This window comes from Macaca thibetana, chromosome 11, assembly GCF_024542745.1.
Source record: "Macaca thibetana thibetana isolate TM-01 chromosome 11, ASM2454274v1, whole genome shotgun sequence".
NCBI lineage: Eukaryota > Metazoa > Chordata > Mammalia > Primates > Cercopithecidae > Macaca > Macaca thibetana.
Genome location: NC_065588.1, coordinates 44463844 through 44479963, shown reverse-complemented (window position 1 = coordinate 44479963; position 16120 = coordinate 44463844). Strand labels below are relative to the sequence as shown.

Below are 16120 nucleotides of genomic sequence, written 5' to 3'. Positions count from 1 at the left end.
AAGTGGTTCCATCTAGGGCTTTTTAAGTCAGACAGACCTGGGTTTAAGTCCTGGCTCTGCCAAGTACTAGCCTGTGACCCTGAGTGTCTTAGACTCTGTTTCTGAACTGTTATATGAAAATAATAATAGTACCTATTTCATAGGGCTGTTGAGAGATAAAATTGGGTACAGTGTCTGGCACATAGTAGATGCTCAATAAATGACAGTTATTATTGTTTTTCTTAGTGCCTACTGCTGGAACTATAATAGGAACCTATCTCCCAGTCCTCAGGGACACTTTCCCACTTATATACTTTAGCAGCTCTCTCTAGGGCCCCCAATACACATTCTCCAGTCACTGCATAACTCAAGATTCCTCTGGCCAGCCTATGTGTTCAGGGCTGGCTGCCCCCAAGATGTTTTTGGCCCATAGTTACATGACATTCATGATGACCCTTTCATTTATGATGAAAAGGTCCATGCTAGCTTAGGAATCTTACCATTCCCCTTTCCTTAGCTCCATCTAATTCTAAATAACTAGAATTCTGTACATAGAATCAGATAAGTAGAATTAGATAGAATACCTAATATCTAATTCTAAAGAAGGATAAGGGATCTTTTGTTTTTTTGTCTTTTTTGAGACAAAGTTTCACTCTTGATGCCCAGGCTGGAGTGCAATGGCACAATCTTGGCTCACCACAGCCTCCGCCTCCCGGGTTCAAGTGATTCTCCTGCCTCAGCCTCCCGAGTAGCTGGGATTACAGGCATGTGCCACCACGCCTGACTAATTTTGTATTTTTAGTAGAGACGCAGCTTCTCCATGTTGGTCAGGCTGGTCTCGAACTCCTGACCACAGGTGATCCACCCGCCTTGGCCTCCCAAAGCGCTGGGATTACAGTTGTGAGCTACTGCGCCCAGCCTCAAGGATTCTTTGGATAGGAAAAGATTATATAAAAAGAAAGTTTCTAGAGCCTTCCGTGGGTAGCTTTGTTTTCCCAGAGGAGCCAGTCACCACCACCCCCCCACTCCAATAAAACTATAAGGAAACTAACATTTGCACAAGACTTCTTAGGAGTCCTATATATTTTTCTCCCCAACAACTTTTTGTTCCCATTTTACATATCCAGAAACTAAGCCTTGAGCACTCAATTCAGTGTTGGAACTGAGATTTAAGTCCAGATCTGTGTCTTTAGTGCTCTCTCTTTCCACCACTCCACAGCTACCAGCAGCAAGAAAACACACACACACACACACACACACACACACACACACACACACACACACGGCACCCTAGCTCATTCTGCTCTCAGATTTTGTTCAGGGTCTCCATTGCCCAAGGGAGTAGACTAGAGCTGTCAGTCAAGCCCTCTGGGGAACACCTTCCCCGGGTTCTCCACTAGAGGCCTGAGGCAGTTATTGTGGTTTCCCTTTGTGATGTGTCACTCTATTTCCAGAGATCCCAGGTAATCCCTCCAGAACAATACCCCCACCCCACTCCCTCCACAGAACAGGTGCAGTACCTGCCATTCCAGGACGCAGATTTGGAAATCATCTCCCAGGGGCCAGATGCTTCACTGAAAAGTCTCCTGCACATTTGGAGTTCTGGCTACTAAAAACTCATGTTAGCATGGGAGTCTCAACACTTACCACCTCCTTCCCCAGGGCAGCTTGAGGTCAAGGTCCAGGACAGAAGGGAAAGCAGGCGGAGCTGGCAATGCCTGTCCCAACCAGGACAGGAACAGTCAACTCCTTGAACTGGAGGCAAGGAGAGAGGAGGGAAGGTATGGTCCCTGCAGTTCCCACTAAGCCCAACCCTGATATCCCTCTAGTATCAGTCAGCAAGGAGGGGAGATGACGCCTTTTTATTAAGGTTAACACCAAGGAAAGTATTGAGAAGGAATACAGAAAGGAGGGGGAGGGCACACAAAGTCACCACTTGAGGAGGTGGGAGGGCGGCACATCAGTAAAAGAACCTCAGGACAGCCACATGCTCCATGCCCTGATTGGGAGAAGAGGGAGGGAAAAGCGCCATGATAGCTTGGAGCTCATAGAAGGGTCTGAAGCCCCCTGAACCTAACATCAGAGCCACAAGCCCTGACCCTGAGGGCTCACACACTACTACACAAGTAGACACACATAACACACACAAGACATGAAGGCAACACCGAGAGGCAGCGGGCAGGGACATATTGACAGAAAAAGGAACTGAAGTTAAGCAGGTGTAGCCAGGAGAGACAGTTTTTGGCTGCGGCCCCGAGTCCCTCAAATGTCCCCTAAATCTGGGCTGCTGCTGAGCACCCCCTTCCGAGTCTCTGCCTGTGAACCGGGCTCTTTGTTCTGTAAGCCCCAGTGAGTGGAAAAGCAATCCCAGATGAAGTCAGTGACAAGGCAGGATCCGCTCTGCATGCAAAATCCTAGAGGTTGAGCTATTATGTCTTCATGCACATTCATAGCCAGCTCCTCCCAGCCCAGGGGCCCTTGGAACCCCATTCACCCAGATTCCTAGGGCTGCAGTTCCCTCCTCAAGCTTCCTTTACCAATCAGCAGCCGCAGAGATCTGTGAGGGGGAGAGGCTTCTGCAGAGCACTGAATATCTTGGATTTCAGCAGAAGGGTAAATTTCCTGTTGCCAGAACAGAATACCCCCAATTCCTTAATTTCTAGGTAAATTGTTAGAGATTATTTGCCATGGTCCTAGATAAGTCCTTTTTCAGAATAGAAAAAGCAGAATTTTATTTACACATTTCAGGGGTTCTCCTGTTGTCTGGGGAGGGGGAAAGGACAGGATAGGGATGGATGGGAGTCCAGAGATGGGCGCTTCCTCTCCCGGAGCCTCACCTTTCCGCAGTTTGCTATAATTCGCTTAGTTGGGCAGAAAGAATTCTTGATGCTCCCAAAGTCCCTCACCCTACAAATCCTTCCTCGAGGGAGTCTCTCTCTGCCTGACCCACAAGAGCAGCTGTCCAAGGGAAGCATGCCGCACCGCGCCGTTCAGTCCCCTCGCGTCATGCACTCGGAAACCCAAAGACAGCCCGAGAAGGTAGTGCCCCACGGAGTCCCCTCACAGGGAGGCCTCGCCCTCCAGTTGCAGCAGGGTAATGTCGGGCATGTCAAGGGGCTCCATAGGTGGCCCGTCCCCCGCAAGGAGACCAGCACAGGGACTCTCGGGACGCTCACAGTGACTGGTGGGTGTGGCGGGGCTGGGCATCTCCTTCTCTTCTTCCTCGTCCTCCTCGTCCTCGGGATCGCGACCCAGTAAGCCGCTGTCCCCAATTCCAGGTGAAGGAGTCTCCGGCTCTTGGGGGTCTCTCGGGAAGCTCCCCTTGCCGCTGACCACGCCCAAGCCGCCCTGGCGGGGCGCAGTGGTCATAATCTGGCACATGGAGACGATGGCTCGCTGGTTGGCGCACACGTCGTCCGAGAGCACCTGGATGTGCGAGGCCTGCTCGTCCAGGGCCCCCCTCATGGCCCTCACGTCCTCAAACAGGGCTTGCAGCTGGGCTTTCAGGTGCTCCATCAGTTCCTTCATGCCGCCGTTGTACTCCCCGGAGATCACGTCCCCCACGGCCGGCACGGTGGACACCTCCAGGGGCGCCGGCATGTCGCCGCCGTCCTTGGTCATGATCTCCAGCAGACCGTCCTCCATTGAGTGGCAGAAGCGGGTGGCGGCGGCTCTGGGTCGCGTCCAGCCCGGCCTCCGGAGTGGGGGAGGGGGTGGAGGGGGAGAGGTCCCGGAGGGGTGGGGAGGAGCGGAGGGAAGCAGAGGCTCCCGAGACTGGCTGGGAGCGGACGTGAGAGACGAGTCCTGGGCAGAGGGCGCGGGCAGGGTCGCGGGCAAGGTCGCGGGAGGCCGAGAAGAGGCGGCGGGACGAGAACCCGGAGAGGGTCCCAGAGCCGGCGTCTCTTGGGCTCGCCCCGGGACGAAAGTGCCCTGCCCTGCCTCACCTCCCGGATTGCGCCCGTGTCAGCGCCGCCCTCTGGGCGCCACAAGCAGAGAGCGCCTGCCGGTTCCGTGGGTCACAGACGCGCTCGCGGAGGGGTCCGGGTCCGGGCTGAGGCCAGCGGCGCGTAGCACTCGGGACTCCCCCAGGCCATTAACTGGCAGCGCCCGCGAGTGTGGCAGCAGCAGCTGGGGCGGGTCTCCCGGCGGCGCCGCGGATGCTCCTCTGTTTCCAAGGCGACGCACGGCACGTAAATGACGTGTGTCTCCATGGTAACCAGGAAGTGGAGAAGAAAAAGGGAGGATGGCTTGAAGCTGCAGTGGGGCTGTGGAGTCTGGACTAGCGAGGTGGGGGGAGGAGAGGGGACGCTGCAGTGGCTTCGGCCGAGGCTAGAAAGAGTGTGTGGTTGCAATGTTTAATAGGGAAGCATGAGAGAGCCGTTTGCTGCATAAACCTCCAAGTCCGGGAGAGATCGTCCCTCCCCTAGCCGGGGTATGAGACCCAGCGCGACTGCCCTGGAAGGATTTTTCCAGCCCGCATTCCTTTCTCAGAGGATGGCGCTAAAGTCGAGTCCTGCCTCCCTGTCCTCCAGCGGTGCGCAGGAAAGCGGAGAGGGTAGAGAAGCTGATGCTAATCATCCCAGAGTTGAGCTGGGGAACGGTGGCGCTCTGGAGCCGGCCCCACCGGGCCTGGCGGTGCAGAGGCAGGAGGAGGAGGGCACTACGGAGGTTTCTGCAGTAAATCAGCCCTCTCGCTATAGAAATCACCGGAGCTGGGAAAGGATGGGACTCCCTCCTTTACGAGACCCTACCGCTCCTACCCAGGTCCCTGGGAGTTTGTCCCGGATGGGGAGGCCAAGTACTTAAGTTTTGGCAATGAAAGCTCCATAAGGGCAGAGATTTTTGTCTCCCCTGCATCCTTCATCACGGAATCCCCAGCTCCTAAAATACTGCCTGGCACCTAGTATGTAGACGCTTAATATAGTTATTGAATGAATAACAAAAACCACCAAGTCCCATGCTCTCATCCGGAACTCTCCAAGCCAAACGTACTGGGTTTTAGGAGACCTGAATTCAGTTTCGTTTCTGCCACGTATTCATTCAGAGACCTTGGCCACATCATTTTCCTCATCTGTTAGGGAATTGAACTGGATAGTCTATAATATTATTTCTAATTCCGAATAACACTCTGCATCATCTCACAGGTGAAAAGGTAAACTGTTGACGGTTGCATGGAGGGGATGGATGGGATGACTGTGTGTTAGAGTAATTCCCGCTCTCTCTTTCAGTGCCCAAGTTCAGACATACACTGAGTATCCACAACCTTTGTGACAACCCCTTTCCCTATTTAAGGGGTGGAGCAGGAAGGGCGGAGGAAGAAAAACATTGTCTTTAATATATGTAGATGATTCCAGATTGAGAAGGAATCAGTACCTGGGCAGAGCACATTAATAATGACCCTAGGAAATTAGGGAAGCCAAGTGATCAGAAACCAAAAATGAAGTTCACAAGAATAAATCTGGGGAAGAGAAACAAACCATATCACTTCAAGATAGAGAAGAGCTAGGGAAAGGTGTTTTGTAGACTGGCGGTTCAGTTACAGCAAATGTGTTACCTTTGGGTTTCCCTGATTATGTGGTTGGTGATGAAGAGTGAGACTGGCACAGGGAAACTTTTGTGACACTAGAGGACTGTTTGGCCTATACCAATCTTACTGCTATTAAAATAGAAACAAGTGGGGACTATCCTAAATGACCAGGAGCAGAATGTTTAAATAAACTAAGGCAAAATTGCTCATATATAAAGTATTATGCAGCCATTAGAAATTTGATTTCCCAAAACAAATATATGAACAAATTTTAAAAACACAGTATCGTATTTTCTGAAACTAATGATTCAATCCTATTTGCTTGCTTATTTCTTCCTTCATTCTACAGATTTCCAGCACTCTTATCTTGGTTAGGACTCCTACCTCTACTATGTACCCCATAAGTGGTAATGACACCTTAAGTTACTCCTGAAACTCTGGCTCAGGAGAGGACAGAAATGTTTTTCCTTGGTTTCCATAAGCACAACTGAAGTGGGCTGGTATTTACAAAGAGACTTTATTAACAACTATAGGAAAATTAGAAATAGAGACAGGACACATGAAAACAACTGAGCTTACACAGCATTAGTTTCTGATTATACTACAGCAAGCATGTTCTCAGGGCTTATGGGTTCAACCCTGCTTTCATCCTTCCCATCCTTCCCAGGAGAGCTCAGCTATAGCCAGAAAAGACTGTCATGGCTTTCAGGCTTTCTGTCTGGGTCTGTTACTTTACATCTCTTGACAAGCACTTCACATGGAAAATTTCATCTTGCCAGTTCAGGCATGTCCCTGCCTTCTACCTACAAAGAGTGACTCTGTCCCAGTGGGGGACCTCTCATCTTTGAAATCCCATAAGCTTACATTAAGCATAGCCCCCATACAGGAGGAGCTGTGGCATGTCATCATACAAGGCCTTTTGCCACTATTGTTGAGGATACCATTTATGTCAAGGCTTTCAGCATAAGATTACATCATGCTGTCCAGAGGTGCTGGCTATGAAGTCCACTGAGAGTACAAGGGATCTGAGCCCAGAGGGAGGGGAAATTATTGGAGAAGCACAAAAGACCATGGGAAACATATGCAGAGATCAAGCAGTGTGGCTGGTCCAGTCAAGTTCCAGGTCAAACATTTGAGAGTCAAGGGTAGGTGGGAACTGGGGGAGTGGACCAGTAGCAGAATTTGAAAATATAGGAAGGTGACTGGGTACGGTGGCTCATGCCTGTAATCCCAGCACTGTGGGAGGCTGAGGTGAGTGGATCACTTGAGATCAGTAGTTTGAGACCAGCCTGGTCAACATGGTGAAACCTGTCTCTACTAAAAACACGAAAATTAGCTGGGCATGGTGGTGGGCACCCGTAATCCCAGCTACTCCAGAGGCTGAGGCAGGAGAATTGCTCAAACTCGGGAGGCAGAGGTTGCAGTGAGCCAAGATCACGCCACTGCACTCCAGCCTGAGTGACAGAGCGAGACTTCGTCTCGAAAAAAAAAAGAAAGAAAAAGAAAAGAAAAGAAAAAGAAAGAAAAAGAAAGGAAAAGAAAATAAAAGAAAAAGAAAATATAGGAAGGAGACATTGGTGCGTCTGATAGAAAACCAGATCATTTCAGGAACTCTGTGTGAAAATGAGACAAGGTAGAAAGGTCTAGTCTCAGGAAAATAAGGAGAACAGTGGCAGAGCCTCAGTCAGCTAGCTGGGTTACAGGCCTGGGCCCTCTGGATCCCTGTGCCCTATAGTTAGTGCATGGGTCCATTTCTAAGCAAAAGGGGGCAGATGTGTACCCCAGCTATCCTACTAGAATATTCAGAGGAACTGCCACATAATAAGAGAATATAACCCCTACACAGCTTCTGCTTCCTGCTTTTCTATTGTCCTCTGGGAATCACCTTAGCTGTTCTCTTTCTTCATCCCACTGTCATCAGTCTGTGGTGGGGAGAGACCCTCATGCTGCCGACATACAGGTTTCCATCAGGTGCACCTAGTTTCAAACATCATATTCTCACTAAAATTGGGATTCAGAAGAGGCTCTGCCATTTACCTCTGTCTAGTATCTAGTATATCTCTAGTTTATACTTTATATGGCTGGTGTATTTTTTGCACTATAAATCCGATAAAGCTGGCTAGACTCAGTTCTAGAGCAATGATCTAAAACAAGGTACAGTTGACTGCTGTACCTTAGGCCCCAAATCCCAGACAATATCCCCCAAGTATAACTTTTATGAAGCTGAGCTGCTTTGTGGCCCATGGCAGCGTGATATCACATTCAAAAGAAACATATCCAATCGCCAAAAGCATTAAAAAGCAATTTAGATTTTTATTACAGTCTCTGGGAAAACTCTAAAGGTGTTTACATTCTTAGTGCACAGCAAAACATCTGAAACTTGTCTTCCTTCCTTCTCTATTTGTTCCACACATTATGGCATAGCTGTTGCTGCTGGTCTCTCTCCTTTCTCCCCAAACACCCTCAAACTTTCTCTCAAGCCTGACCCTTGCTTTCTCACTCCCTGGCTCTCTTCACTTCTTGGATGTATTCTTTTTCTCTTCTCCAAGAAGAAGCTTCCTGTCCTTCTCACGTAAATCAGGCCAAGCTTATTTTAGCTCTTTTGATTCTGTCCTTTATTCCCCCAATCTGCATGAGTACTGAGAACTCCAGCTATCAATTACAGAGGTCTTCTCAGAGCATAGAAAAGATGGAGAGGCTGAGAATATTTGCATTGTTGTGGGTTTTGCCTGTCACATAGACTAGTTTTTCTCAGCACCAGAGAGTGGTTTACCTGGCATTACAGCCAATCTGCTTTGTTCATCTCCCCGACGTTCGCACAGCAAAATGGACATGGTGGTTTGCAAAGACCCTAGGCCTGTATGAGCCTCTGACTGGAGAGGTGATCCAACTGTCCACAACCTCAAGATTATTTAGCGTCAGAGACATGGTCATGTGGTGAGCCACCTACCCACACCTCATGTAAGGTCTGAACTACACTTCCAGTTGCTTGCTCTGTGACCTCAAACTGTTTTTAGGAGTCTTTAAGGCCACCCCTAACCCCTTATTTCTCTTCCATATTAACTTTACTCAGAGCAAGAATTCCAGGGGACCTTCCAACTTCTCATGCAATATGAATCTCCACTGACAATAACCCTCCATTCCAATTAAACCTGTTTTGCCAGTGTCATCCCATCTCCCCTTTCTGCACTGCCCCCTGCAGCAGCTTCTCTTAGATCAACACTTGCAGAGGCTTTTCCCCCTCTTGGTGCATATTCAAACATGTATTCGGTGTCACTGTGATGTCACCAGTTCCAACCCAAGTCTCTAGGTAACTGGCCATGGACACAGAAGCATATGGAACGCCAGAGCCACCAATGATCCCTGGTGCATGGCCTTAAGCACCTTCCATCTTCTCCATAAATTATTTTGCCCCTAGAAAGTTGCCATTTTTGCAACAGCTCAGAGCCTGATTTGGCCCCAAGTCAGGCACTGATAGTGCTGCACCACCCAAAAAAGCAATTTCTAGTTCAATGGGGGCAATTTTGTTTGATCAATTGCCTCTCCCAGAGTATCAGTCCAATTTGAAGGAAATCATGTCCAAATATTTATGGTAGGATAGGGACTATGGTATGTGTACCATAAACTTCCCTTTCATTAAAGATATTTTTAGGAATTTAATGTCCCTCATAGCTGACTTATGCAAACTTTCAGGCCCTTCCTTGCCTGTCATATCTTGAGGAAGCCTGTGCTATCTATCCTACGTAATTCTACAAAACTTTGTAGGTCTCACTCTTACTAATACATCTAGTTATAGTAAGTCCATCTCTCTCAGAGGCCCCCCAAATAGTGTCAAAAGTTATTTCTAACACATTCTCAAGGACCAGCAAGGCACTATCAGTTACAGTTTAGCAGCCACTACAAGGGTGCATTCTGTTTCCATTGCCCAGACACAAATGGAGACTATACTAGTATTTGTGAAGATACCATGGACAGGGACCCCAAAATGTAATCCATGTCTTCAAAGAACTGTAGAAGTGCTAGATCTTAGGCAAAAGTGAGGAGAAGGACCCTTTCTCCCAACTTTTTCACCTAGAACCCTGAGGCTCCTATTTTAAGAAGTCTTACATGAAAATAGCTCCATCTTCTATGGTTGACCACAGTTCATAGGCACAATGCCTGCTCTTTTGTTTGTTTTAAGGCACCAGGATTACTTTCATCCTGGATCTCTAATCCTTTTCTTTGCTTTATTCTTCTCCACACCAGTTATCAATATCTGTTATCCTGTATTTTTGCTTATTTATTTTATGTATTATTTATTTATCTTTTACTCCCAACTAGGGTGTAAGGTCCATTAGGGCAGGGGGTTTGTTTTCTTCACTGCCATGTCTAGCACCTTGAATAGTGCCTGGCACATGGTAGATGCTTAATAAATATGTGTTGAATAGCTGAATCTCCAACTCTGCCTTTTCTTCAAGAACATTTTAGCTTTTTCAGTTTCAGCCATCTACTTTGGTAACCTACGGCTTATGGTCACACTATTAAGTGGCCCCGTTGGTGGCCTTTCTTGAACAAAGGAATACTTACTTCAGAGACAAATGGAAGTCTCCATTTCTTACAAAATAGAAAAGTGCTTGCAGCTTTGGAATGACAGCTGTCACCTACCTACCCCTCTAACCTCCCTTGGCATATTCCACCACTATCCCCATCAAAGTCTCAAAGATACCAGGCCAAGTTTTGTCAGAACTCAGGGTCAAAGAAATGCACGTTCTCTGCTCCCCTCAGCATTATCAGGGAATGGGATGATGTCAAGCCTGTATCTTCATACTGCATATTAAGGAGAACTCCTGATTTATATTCTTATTCTGCTGGAGGCAGCCTCAAAAAAAAGTACCCTGTTTCTGGTTGTAAGAGTAGTAGCCAACTGAGAAAGGGACATTATGAACATAGAGATTACTATGCTTTAAATCTAGTGTACCTCTTCTCTTCATATTCCTAAACTGGTAGACTATGGTGATTTAGGGTAGTGTTAGCACCGAGTTACACGTTTTACTATAATAAAATTGAGTCCTTTTTGTCCCTTGCTGCCTGCTTTCCTTGCTTCTGTTTTAAAACCAAACCAAACAAAAACTCCCCACATTGATCAAATATAACAAAAGATATATAAGGATCAGCCTTCCCAGGATAGTAAAACTAAATTAAAACCAAACAGCAAACATGGATCGGAAAAATAATATTCCAGAAATTGAGGTTAGTCTCTAAACAACCTAAGTGAGACATTTTTAGTAAGGTCTTGTTATTCTCCACAGTGTTGTCTGGGTCTCTAAGACACAGAAGGGAACAGTATGTGAGATTTACTGGTAATTGCCTGGATCAAATGAATTAAACCGGGATAGATTCTCCTCAGAGGATGATCCCGAGTCACATATCCAATCTCCCATTCATCCCAGTTCATCCATTGCCATATCACACACTGGCTTCCAGCTGCTTCTTATACTATTAAAAACCAATTCCCTCTTACCAAAGGCATTAGAAGCTTTTGCTCCTCATTAGAACAATGAGTATCATCCAAGACACTTCCAGGTATATTAAATAATAAACTGCTCACAATTTCACATATTCACATTGAAATCACTGATGTTTAAATTGCAGGGAGATCTGTGGGACATAAGCTTCTCTGGTTCATACTTGTGGACTTAAACTAGTGTGTTAGGGGAGATTCTCTTCCTAGAAAGGAGAGATTGTGGAGAAAGATTCTAAGAGATGGAGATAATGTAATTTGAAACTTACTGCCGTAATTTGAGATCTAAGACCTAATGGAAGAAAGCAAATAGTCAACAAGCTCCAGCCTGGGCGGCACATCAAGTATTTTAATGTAATGCAACTGACATTTCAGAAGAGCCATGGGCTAAGAAAGTATATTTAAAAATATGGCAGGGCGCAGTGGCTCACGCCTGTAATCCCAGCACTTTGGGAGGCTGAGTCGGGTGGATCACCTGAGGTCAGGAGTTTGTGACCATCCTGGCTAACATGGTGAAACCCCGTCTCTACTAAAAATACAAAAAATTAGCCAGGTATGGTGGCAGGCGCCTGTAGTCCTAGCTACTTGGGAGGCTGAGGCAGGAGAATGGTGTGAACCATTGGGAGGCGGGAGGCGGAGCTTGCAGTGAGCGGAGATAAAGCCACTGCACTCCAGCCTGGGCGACAAGACCAAAACTCTGTCTCAAAAGAAAGAAAGAAAGTATATTTTTAAATAATGGCTAAGCCTGGGCACGGTGGTTCATGCTTGTAACCCCAGCACTGTGGGAGGCTGAGACGGGTGGATCACAAGATCAGGAGTTGGAGACCGACCTGGTCAACATGTTGAAACCCAGTCTCTACTAAAAATACAAAAATTAGCCAGGCATGGTTGTGGGTGCCTGTAATCTCAGCTACTAAGGAGGCTGAGGCAGGAGAATCGCTTGAACCTGGAAGTGGAGATTGCAGTGAGCCAATATTGTGCCACTGCACTCCAGCCAGGGAGAGAGAGTGAGGCTCCATCTCAAAAATAAATGATAACAAACAAAAAGCTAACATTTTTCCAAATTTGAAAGCTCAATAAAATCCAGGCAGAATAAACAAATAAACCCATTCCCATGTACATCATAACCAAGTTGCTACAAACCAAGCATAAAGAAAAAAATTCTAAAAGCAGCCAGATGAAAAAGATACATTATAGGCCAGGTGCGGTTGCTCATGCCTGTAATCCCAGCACTTTGGGAGGCCGAGGCAGGCGGATCACCCGAGGTCGGGAGTTTGAGACCAGCCTGACCCACATGGAGAAACCCTGTCTCTACTAAAAATAAAAAATTAGTGGGCGTGGTGGTGCATGCCTGTAATTCCAGCTACTCAGGAGTCTGAGGCAGGAGAGTTGCTTGAACTTGGGAGGCAGAGGTTGCAGTGAGCCAAGATCATGCCATTGCACTCCAGCCTGGGCAACAAGAGTGAAACTCTGTCACAAAGAAAAGAAAAGAAAAGAAAAGAAAAGAAAAGAGAAGGAAAGAAAGAAAGAAAGAGAAAAAGAAGGAAGGAAGGAAGGAAGGAAGGAAGGAAGGAAGGAAGGAAGGAAGGAAAGGGAAGGAAGGAAAGAGAGAGAGAGAAAGAGAGAGAGAGAGACATATTACATACACAGCAGGGGTTGGCAAACTATGACCCCTGGGTCAAATCTAGATTACTTCTTATTTCTGCAAAAGGAAGTTTTAGTGGAACACAGCCATACACACTCATTTATGTATTTGCTATGGCTGTTTCTGTGTTACAATGGCAGAGCTGGTAGTTGCAACAGAGACCATATGGCTTGCAAAACCTAAAAGATTTACTGTATGGACGTTTACAGAAAAGTTCGTCATCCCTGATGTAGAGGAATAAAAAAATAAGGCCAGCAGATTTCTTATAAAAGCTGTGTAAAGTGAAAGACAAGATTGAGCCAGAATTTTTTCTACCTCACAAAAATGTCTTTCAAAAATAAAGGTGAAATAAAGACTTTTAAAAATACCAACAAAGGTGAAGTGTTAAAGGAAGTTCTTCAGGCGAAAGAAAAATAATAACAAAAATTTGACCAATATAAAAAGATAAAGAGTGTGAGAAGTGATAAATATAAGCAAAATAGTTAAAACATTTTCTCACTATTTATTTATTTAAAAAAGAGTCTTGCTTTGTCCCCCAGGCTAGCGTACAATGGTGCAATCATGACTCACTTCAGCCTCAACCTCCCAGGCTCAAACAATCCTCCTCCCTCAGCCTCCCTGGTAGCTGGCACTACAGGTGTGTGCCACCATGCCCAGCTAATTTTTGTATTTTTTTTTGTAAGAACGGGGTTTCACCATGTTGCCCAGGCTGGTCTTGAACTCCTGGGCTCCAGTGATTCTCCCACCTTGGCCTCCCAAAGTGCTGGGATTACAGATGTAAGCCACTGCACCCAACCTCTCACTTTTTGATCTCTTGAAAAAATAAATGACTATTTAAAGTAGAAATAATAAATATCCAGTTGGGTTTTAGCATACGTAGAAGCAGTATGTATAACAAAAACAATAAAAAACATAAGGGAGAAACTGAAAGTAAATTGCTATAAGATTTTTACACTATTTGAAAGTAGACTATGATATGTTACAGGTGTGTATTGTAAATCCTAGAGCCGCAGTGTCCAATCTGCTAGCCTCTAGACACAGGTAGCAGAGGAATAGTCTTACAGGCAGGAGATTGCAAGGGCCTGAGTATGGCATTGCTTGGGGAAATAGGGAGAAAGAAAAGGATTCGAGAAGCATCTGTGGTTATTAAGAGACTGTGGTAATCTTCCTATTGTGAAAAACATGCAATCATTTCAGGATTCATTCAACTTTTGGTTTGGAGTTAAAATGTGGGTGGTAGAATTGCTGAAATAGCACCGAGCTGGTCTCAGGGATATGTAAATCTGTTTCTTCCCAAGCTAAACTCAGACAAGTAAGACTCTCTTCTGGTATTTAAGGCTTCCTGGAGAGGAGATGCAGGCTCCTTCCTCTCTCACACATCCATCACTCTCAAACTTTTAAAGAAATCTAACCTAAATGCCTCATCCTGCATATTGACCTCACAGTGGAAGTGGGAATAATGCTAGTTTGTCTCAGAGTTAAAAATCCTTTCAGAAGTTCTTTCTAGCTTTTCCTTCTCTCACAGTGAGCTCCAGCCTGGGCGACAGAGCAAGACTCTGTCTCAAAAAAAAAAAAAAAATTGATACTCCTAATTTTATTCAATATTAAACTTTAAAATTTGTGCCACATTATTGAAGTATTACTTACTTTGACCTACAAGAATTGTATAGTTAAACTAAACATAATTTAAAAATAAAACTATTTACTTAAAATAATATAATTCTCCTTTAGTAAAGGTAGCTTTATATAAAGAGTTTGGCTTCAAACTGTCATTGCTGTTTATTGCTGGATGAAATTCCTCTCTTTGGCCTTCATTCTCCAGAAACAGGCATATTTCAAATCATATTTAAATTAATAATTTGCAACAAGTTCCTGATGTTTTACAATTCTTTCACACTTGTGGAAATTCTTCCAAACGCATTAAGCAATACTACTTTTTGTCTGGTTAGATGGAATTCCTAATTGGGCCCACTTTCTGGCACGTGTGTTATCAATTTCTTTGAAAACAAGATCTTGAGAGCAGTGCCAAATCCTGAGCCTAAAGCTTTCCCCACGGTTGACATTTAAACCAACCAATGCAATCCCTATTTTTTGAAACACTTCTATAATGCAGCCTAAAATCTGTCTTTAGTTACTTTGCTGCTTTTTCCATCTCAAGCCAAAAACATTTTAAAAAGAATTCCATTGGCCGGGCGCGGCAGCTCACGCCTGTAATCCCAGCACTTTGGGAGGCAGAGGCAGGCAGATCATGAGGTCAGGAGATTGAGACCATCCTGACTAACATGGTGAAACACCATCTCTACTAAAAAATACAAAAAATTAGCCGGGCGTGGTGGTGGGCACCTGTAGTCCCAGCTACTCAGGAGGCTGAGGCAGGAGAATGGCATGAACCTGGGAGGCAGACCTTGCAGTGAGCCAAGATCATGCCACTGCACTCTAGCCTGGGCAACAGAGCGAGACTCCATTTCAAAAAAAGAAAAGAAAAAAAAAAGAATTCCATCAAAATACAAAAGAAATGATTTGACTTCCTAAAATATTTCCAGAAATAACTTTTTGTTTTCTGAATCTTGAATAGCTGAAAATCTGGATGCTCAGAGAGTGGTTGCATTTTAGATTAAAATTAAGGCCTTATATATTCAGCGTCAGGGTGTGCCGTATGACATCAGCTTCACAGACATTGTCTGAGGAGTCATCTTGTTTGGTCCACTGAAGAATAGTCTTTTGTGTTTTCCAGCTCAGAGATTTATCCACAGATCCAAGTTGTTCAGCTTGTCCATAGTCTTCAGTGAGATTATTGGCATCTTCAGAACACTTGTAGCTTGCAGTTTAAACACTAGATGTTTACTTATTTGATTTCACATTTTTATTGCTTCTTACACTAAACTTGCTTTATCTTATAAAATACACAAAATAGTTTTACAATACCACTATTAGAATAATAAAATTACAGAATGAAACTTAAGAGTTCTTTGTAGTTTGTGTTGATCCTAGAATATATTTCACTAAGAAAAGACAAAGTCTTGTGTTTAAAAGTCATTTGAAATAAATCTTTCTTTTTGGTTATGTTATCAACCTTGTAAACAGCTTTATTTCACTTGCTTCAGTTTTAGGGATTGTTCTTTTTTCTCTTTTTGGTTTAACTTAATTTTTGAATATATTAAATGATTATATGATTCTAAAGTTGAAACTACATAAAAAGGTATACTCAGCTGTATCTCCTTTACATTCCTTTTTTTTGTGTGTGATGGAGTCTCACTTTGTTGCCCAGGCGAGAGTGCAGTGGTGCAATCTCAGCTCATTGCAACCTCCACCTCCCAGGATCAAGTGATTCTCCTGCCTCAGCCTCCCGAGTATCTGGGATTACAGGCGTGCACCAACATGTTCAGCTAATTTTGTATTTTTAGTAAAGGTGGGATTTCACCATGTTGGCCAGGTTTGTCTCGAACTCCTGACTTCAGGTGATCCGCTC

At 45.2% G+C, this 16120-nt stretch overlaps 2 protein-coding genes across 4 annotated transcripts in view; one reads left to right on the top strand and one right to left on the bottom strand.

Moving 5' to 3' along the window:
• Window positions 1-1822: 1822 nt before the first annotated feature.
• On the bottom strand, window positions 1823-4163 carry CCDC184 (coiled-coil domain containing 184). The gene has a single exon (XM_050746955.1). The coding sequence runs from the start codon at window positions 3622-3624 to the stop codon at window positions 3040-3042; it is 585 nt and encodes a 194-aa protein (XP_050602912.1). The 5' UTR covers window positions 3625-4163; the 3' UTR covers window positions 1823-3039.
• A 2363-nt stretch (window positions 4164-6526) lies between these two features.
• ASB8 (ankyrin repeat and SOCS box containing 8) overlaps window positions 6527-16120 on the top strand; it is a 29653-nt gene continuing 20059 nt past the window's right edge. For 2 of the 3 annotated variants that reach the window (XM_050746943.1, XM_050746942.1), the window contains exon 1: window positions 6528-6651. The gene's annotated coding sequence lies outside the window, so the exon portion shown is untranslated. Of the gene's footprint in view, window positions 6652-16120 lie in introns of all 3 variants that reach the window. The other variant, XM_050746945.1, reaches the window with a different exon arrangement.

Coding starts and splice junctions, on each gene's coding strand:
- CCDC184 (XM_050746955.1), bottom strand. CDS start 3,624: ATGGAGGACGGTCTGCTGGAGATCATGACCAAGGACGGCGGCGACATG.